This window comes from Pavona decussata, unplaced genomic scaffold (assembly GCF_977016875.1).
Source record: "Pavona decussata unplaced genomic scaffold, jaPavDecu1.1 SCAFFOLD_217, whole genome shotgun sequence".
NCBI classification, from domain to species: Eukaryota; Metazoa; Cnidaria; class Anthozoa; order Scleractinia; family Agariciidae; genus Pavona; species Pavona decussata.
The window spans coordinates 1905590-1912500 of record NW_028145622.1 but is presented as its reverse complement, the minus strand read 5'-3'; the positions used below and the strand labels follow the sequence as shown (position 1 = coordinate 1912500).

Below are 6911 nucleotides of genomic sequence, written 5' to 3'. Positions count from 1 at the left end.
ACGGAAGGCCAGGAGCCCCAGAAGGTTGCTCGGACTCTCTCGACTGGATAAAAGGATACCCTTATTCTGGTTCAAGATCACTATTCTTTGTGGAACAAAGAGAGAGAAAATGGTACACCTGATTAACAAGTCTATCAATAGTGATCGAAAATGACCAGGAGGGGAGCCAAATGTCTGTCAATTGCCTCAAAGTATTGTAGGTAACCCTTATATACAATCAGCATCCCACATATGTATTAGTTCCTTGAGTCGACCCTGTTCTGAGTAGATTTATGTTAGTGAATCAGTATCCGTCCGTGGAAACATTGACTCCCAAGCTTACTATGAGAGATAAAGCCGCCAGATGATGGGATTCTAATACAACACAATTTTCCAATACGTCTTTTTTATGTATTTTGTTTTTTAATTCATAGACAGATTAAACAGCCACACATGTACGAGGATTAGAAGGGGACTGTCGACCTCTAGGTCTCGATGCGTAGTTTGCAACAATCACAAAAGCACGCCTCCCAATTTTTTTTCTATGTACTATGCTAATGATGATTTCTCAATTCCTTTTATCAGCTCCCTGCAAAGAAAAAAAATACATTTTTATGAGCATGAGAAAATGGCGATAAATTATGCACTCACTAAAAGAATATAAATATGTACAAGGTATAATAAGAAAATGGTGATGTTACAATTGACTATTGTGACGTGGATCATACTAAACAAGCTAACAAGATTAAAGAAAATGTGGTGCTGAGTCAATGTGGAGTGGAACGAATATTTTGATTTTATCACTAGAGTTTGCAAGGTGATTTGGCTCCCGTGAAATGCTGACGTTTCGAGCGTTTACTGTTAGTCCTTCGTGAAAACGAATCCACTCGACGCGCTCTGACAAAGAGCTAACGCTCAAAACGTCAGCAAATTACCAAATTACTTGAAATTATATTTTCAACTCTGTTGAGAAAACCAAACATTCGTAACAAGTTAATTATGTGGTTGCTTTAAAAAAGACACCTGACGATAGAGGAAAGATAAGGTGATTCAACAAAAAGATAATTCCTAAAATTCCATCCAATTCGTTATCCGTGCATACAAAAGAAATAGTTTAACAATGACACTGAAAACAAGAGCATAAATTACCGATCTACAAATTGACTGATGAATAACTTAACATGATAATTAATTTACTTAATAACTTAAACTTTTTCAAATGCTGCTCGCATTGCTATAGTAAATGTGCAATAATTAACCTTGTTATAGATATAAGTACTTGAAGGGAAAATTTGGAAAACGGACATCTTCGAATTACTACGTACAGGGGCGGATACAGAAAATCTAGAAAGAGGGTACAGAAGAAATTGTGGCCAATGTGCATGTGTATACATAGTCTCTCGTAATGAGTTGTAGCTTTTTTATTAAATTGTTAATGCCTGATGTATTTAGCGTGTTTTTAAATAAAGATGATGATGATCGAGAACACAATACGTTGCATTTAGTCATTTACAGTTTGTAAATAACCTAAATGAACAGGGATTAAAAGCTTACATTTACAATTCTCAAACTGTATATTGTAAACTTTTGAAGACGTGGTTAATAAACGGACCGAACTGCTTAACACATTCGATTCCGAACAATTCCATTTAGAGGCTTTGCTTGGCAAAACTCAAAAGGCATTGTGGGATTTTTGGACTTGAGCCTTTGATTCCATACTTTTTTTGAAAAAGCCTGAATCACAAAAGGCCTTGCGTCCAGAACACTGCGCTTGAATTGAAGCCTTTGAAGCTTGAAATTCAACGCTGAAAAATCTCTACAGTTGAATACAGTGCTTTTGCGCAACTAGAAAAGCTTGAATTCAAACTGACATCGTGAAATATCCCTCGAGCTCAAGTTTTCTGAAAACTTAATTTCGAGGCTTAATAAAGAGAGGAGTTCAAGACTTTCCTCATCAGGGAGAAATCTTGAATTCCTGATTCATGATCAGATTGTGTATTACATTAAACTTGCGTTTTGGTTTAGCAAGTGTAATACATAAAAAAGCCGTAAACAAGTTCCCATGAAGCTGAATTAAGTGCGAAAATATTAAACAAGCGTGCACCTTGTTCGAATACTGAATATAGTCATGCAAGCCGTGCAAACTCGGTTAAACCACTCAAGCGTCCCTTAGCCATATGGTTTTTCTAGATCCGCAAACAAACATTAAACAAAGGCACTGATAAAGGCATGAAAAATTCCGTTTCACGAAACGACTTTAAAGAAAAAGAATGAAATTTTGATAAAGTCAAAACTGCTACAACATTAATAACGTTTGTCTGACCAGCAAGTACTGTCTTGTCATACACAGCCATTCGAATGTCTTATGCGCATGCGTGATTTGCTCTAGTTAGTCAATGCAGATAACAAGGAATATCTAGTTGAGAAGAAAACAAACAAATTAACGGGTATCAAACACTTACATGTTGTCGGTGTTATCCTTGTTGTTGTGGCGGGTGATGATGGCTCTGTTGTGACAAAAGTAAGGAAGAAAGGTAAAGACGAAGTGTCCCACACCACCGGAATATAACCCATCTCGTTGCTAGACATCAGCCGCGCGTCATAATTCACCCTCTATCTTCTTTAGCGCATTTCATACTAACTTCCACACACACAAAAAAACATTGATATAGAAAATGAAAAGCTTTGAATAGTTTCCTGTACGCATAGCTGAATCATGACATCGTAACCGTGAATCGTGAATCACGTCCAGAAAATACAGGCCTGCAGCGACACTTTTTGCGTACGAAAACGTTCTATTAACCGAATCTTGATTTAAATAGGGGCATTTGCAAAAGTTGAGAGTTTCTAGTTGTGCGACCGCTTACTTCACCACGTGTTAAAAACTTCGATGAGAGGTAAGTGGGAGCGGAGTCAGTCATACCCTTGAAAGTAAGCACGGCGTCACGGAGATCCTTGCCAGCGCAGTTCCTTTACCAGCGGAGTACCCAAGTTGGAATTAATTGAACTAGACAGTTTATTGCAGCTGCGGCGATTGCACCATGTAATTTGTTCGTTTCATTATAAACGATGCTCTCTTGGTGAGTATCGTTTTGTCCGTCAGACGCAAGAATAAGCACAAGAAACAAACGTGTAAACCGGGATAACGCAAGCATAAGCACAAACAATATCTCTTCGTCGCTGAATACCTACTCGGCGATTGCGATCTTGGATTTAAAATTTTGGCGCCAAAATTTAACTCGCTAAGGCTGCGTATGTCCGGCACCTTGTGCTTATGCTAATCACACGTGTAAACCAGCCTAAAAGAATGAGAAATTGTGGTAGTGTTTGAAACAATAACGATGTTCGTAAGCTAAAAGTTAAGTAATAATTGATTTCTCTATCTGTAAGGTTTCCAGTTGGTACGTTGAAACTGTGGGTCTTTTTTTTTTTTTTTCATATATTATCTCGGATTCAATTTTTGCGCATCGCACAAACACTATAGTGAAAATGAGTTGACTCGAAGTACGCAACTCGTCAAGTTTAACCTTAACCCACTACTAAAGTTAACAGATTAGTACCAAAATTCAAGAAACTTATAGCGCTTACGATGAGTCAGAAGTGGCCGGCCAGACCAGTCCATTTGCAAAGAGAATTTCACTTTTAATCAGTACTGTCCAGCCAGATTAGTTTATTTCTACATAGTATGCATGGCAGAGATGAGTTCTGAGCCAAAACTCTCGAAAGAAGTCTATTTCATTTTCAAAATGACCTGTCCGATCGGCCAGTTTGGACTTTTGGGAAGCACCCTTAGTTGAGGATGAAAGTGCTCAGTTCAGTTTTCTATACTCTGTACATTGCTCTCTGCGACAAGACCGCATGCAAGGTCTTTTTCTTTCTATCGCCTGATTTTCCTTCCTAGAGCTAACGCTTAGTTGGAAATTCATAGGTTCACCTCACCACTTAAACTTTCACTGTAGAGGTTAGTTTTTTGATTCAACACTACTGTTATTAGTGCTGCACGTCGCAGCATTCACTGCTCTTTTTGAATATTAACGATTGTTACTGCCAACACTTGTAGTACGTACTGACTCAGCAAGTAAGACGGATTTATTGTTATCACTTACCGGTTGAAACAGAGTTCATTTGTACGTAATTTGCTTTAAATCCCTGGAACCTTTTGGTATAACCACGATCGGAGACAAACAATACGTCCAGGCTCTCACCGAACGAATGAACTGATATATTTTTCATGTTTACATTGGCACAAATCCGTCCACTAGAGGTGCCGTTAGAATAGGAACCATTGATAATTTCAAGATAATCACACGTGCAAGACACTCCACACTGTTGTATTTGCAAGTATTCGATGGTCAAGACAACACGTTGGCCTTTACTTGCTGTAATTGTCCAGCTGCAGGCCTGGTTTCCTGGGTAATGTCTCGGGTAGAAAGGACTGGTGATGACTCCTGCTGTCTCATTCAGGATAATCGACCTTGGGCACACTGCAGAACAACACAAAGTTAGACTGAATTTGTATAAAAAGTTGCCAGTGGAGACAGCTGTGATAGCTCAATTTTTTGACGCAAAAATACTGAAGATAGCTCTAATTCTCTAGAGCGCCCGAGTTCTGGATTATTGGATGATGCATTCCAGAAATTTGATTGGATTATACCATCCCCGAGAAATAGACCATTTAATTGTCTTCTGGTAGCTCTTGCAAAGCGAAATCAGCAAGATCTACAGCAACATTTCTTGACTGTTTTCAATAAATCAGTTTTTCCACTCACGCTTGTTGGATGTGAGATGGCAATAGCCAACTCGGCGCTACCTCATTGGAATCTTTTCAATATATTTTTTTAGTAATATACTTCACAGTTGATCCATTTACAGTGCGACTACTATTACCGGGATCACTTAACACTGGCCAATCAGATCAAGGTAGGATGCAAACAGTGAATAATTCCAAACTTTTGGGTTTTAACTGTTGTTTTCTGTCTACTCGTGATTGATTCAATAGGCTTTGATTGAAATTCATTGTTCTTGTCCTGCAATCTTATTGGCCAGTTTTGTTTAAGCGACCCCGGTAACAGTAGTCGCACTGAAGAATTCAGTGAAGTATGCTTTACATTTTTTGTTAAGATAATCACCCAATCTCAAAGGTTACTACCAACTTGGACAATATTAAGAACAGTACCGAAGAAAGTACTGATTAATAGTATTGATGTCAGTGCTAAGAAGTATAAGTTTAAGAAGTATAAAACAGCTGCGTATACATATTTTAGTGTCCATAAGATCAGATCAGGGAAGCGATTTCTGTAAACACTGTAAATATCAGTGCAACTTGTGGATAACGTCAGATAATCAGATAATTTTTTTGGCCAGTTTACTTTTACTTTTTTATAACATCTTAGCGCTCGTCTATTGGCTTTGGTCATGTTTTTTCAAACTTGAGTTTTTGTCCAAAACTTCAAGATGGTGATCCAAGACGGCCACCATATGGAAATGGTGACGTATTTTCACATCATTTGATGTTGTCACTTCTAACTGCGAACTTCAAAGGAAATATTTCGGTATTCTATCCATCAGCCAGATTTTATTGTAATAGCTCCAATACTCTCTTAGTTATAAAAATAATAAGAAACCGCCTCGCCAACCGACATACCTGCTATAAGAGAGACCAGCAAACTCCGTAAGTAAACCTACCTGAGTCATAAGTGATGGCCGTGTAGGATGCATTAAATCCCGAGTACTGACCACTGAGAGAGATAAATATCACTTGAAAGAAATTGCCCACAGAGTACACTGGAGTAGGATAGTCATGAAACAGATGGAATGGCCGATATCCATCATCAGACCAAACATTTGTGATCGTAAGACGTGATCCGTTTCTCGACGGGTAACCTAACGTAAAGTTATGAAAGTTGAGTTTGATGATGTAACCACTGGGAACTGTGATATTCCAGGTACATCTGATGTAGTTGGGGAAGTTGTTTGGAAAATTCGGGCTTGAAAAGGATCCTCTTGATCTGGTCAGGACTTCACCAGAGGAGCAAGCTGTGGAGGAAATTATGATAGGCGCTTTAGTTAAATTTTTTGCAATAGATTTAAAGTAGTCTGCAGTACATCAGCACTATTTTCGGATACGAGATAATCTACAAATTCCTACTGGTAAAATGAGTTAGACTTTTAAACTACTCCCTCAAATTTAAGGTGTTGTGTCAACATCATTGCTGAAACATCAAAAGACATTTGCTTGTGTCGAGTGTGAGTCCAACGATAAATTATCATATAAAGCTATATACAATTTTAGAAATGACACAAAACTCCCTGTACTAATAACAAACGCGCTGCCGGCACAAGGGGCGTTCGAGGAACCAGTCGTGCACAATCCAAAAATAACTCATGCACGTTCTGCAAACCTATCAGTTGGTTACGTCCACATTCGCTTCTAGAACATATTTTTTATATAAGATTCGACTCCTTGTTAGTCCTTTATGATTCTATCTTAAACACAATTCCTCAGACCAATAAGTCCATTTGTAAATATTGTCAGGAAGAGTTTTCAGGCCTGAGAAGTGGTTTTTTTATATCCGCTTCAGTCTTGTCTATTTCCATCAAAACAAAATTGGAATCACTTAATTCAACTACTCAGTTATTCTTTTCTTTCTCTTATTGCGCTCGACAATGGAAAAACGCGAGTGTAATAGGCCCTGGTCAAACGTCGTATTTAACATGAGCCGAACTCAATTCAAAAAATTAACATGAGTTAAATTCATGTGAAGTTCGGCGTTTGACCCAATTAAGTTTGTCTGATCGTATTTGGATCGGCTAAGCCGTACTTCACGCCTGAATTGCTGAAGATCGACTTCAAACGCTGATCTTCACATGAGCCGAACGCCCGCACCTTGTGCATGAATTACGTTAATTGATGTATTTCTAATATAACAGGG

General features: G+C 38.3%; 2 protein-coding genes and 1 long non-coding RNA gene across 46 annotated transcripts in view; 2 read left to right on the top strand and 1 right to left on the bottom strand.

Moving 5' to 3' along the window:
• Positions 1-625, top strand: part of LOC146459768 (uncharacterized) — a 1123-nt gene extending 498 nt beyond the window's left edge. Inside the window, exon 3 of the long non-coding RNA XR_014857831.1 lies at positions 1-625. This exon is cut by the window's left edge and continues 30 nt beyond it. This is a non-coding gene — a long non-coding RNA (uncharacterized LOC146459768).
• The window catches only part of LOC146459758 (cubilin-like), a 407624-nt gene that overhangs the window by 119318 nt on the left and 281395 nt on the right, over positions 1-6911 (bottom strand). For 24 of the 43 annotated variants that reach the window (XM_085088960.1, XM_085088961.1, XM_085088966.1 and 21 more), the window contains 3 exons: positions 5665-6015; positions 4086-4463; positions 756-2486 (listed from right to left, as the gene is read on the bottom strand). The exons of 14 other annotated variants lie outside the window; for them this stretch is intronic. In XM_085088960.1, coding sequence (XP_084945086.1) covers positions 2365-2486; positions 4086-4463; positions 5665-6015 — 851 coding nt within the window. In that variant the 3' untranslated portion in view covers positions 756-2364. Of the gene's footprint in view, positions 1-77; positions 2487-4085; positions 4464-5664; positions 6016-6911 lie in introns of those variants that run through there. 5 more of the 43 variants (XM_085088991.1, XM_085088992.1, XM_085088995.1 and 2 more) reach the window with 2 other exon arrangements.
• LOC146459763 (oxidation resistance protein 1-like) overlaps positions 1-6911 on the top strand; it is a 354795-nt gene that overhangs the window by 173849 nt on the left and 174035 nt on the right. The gene's annotated exons all lie outside the window — the stretch shown is intronic.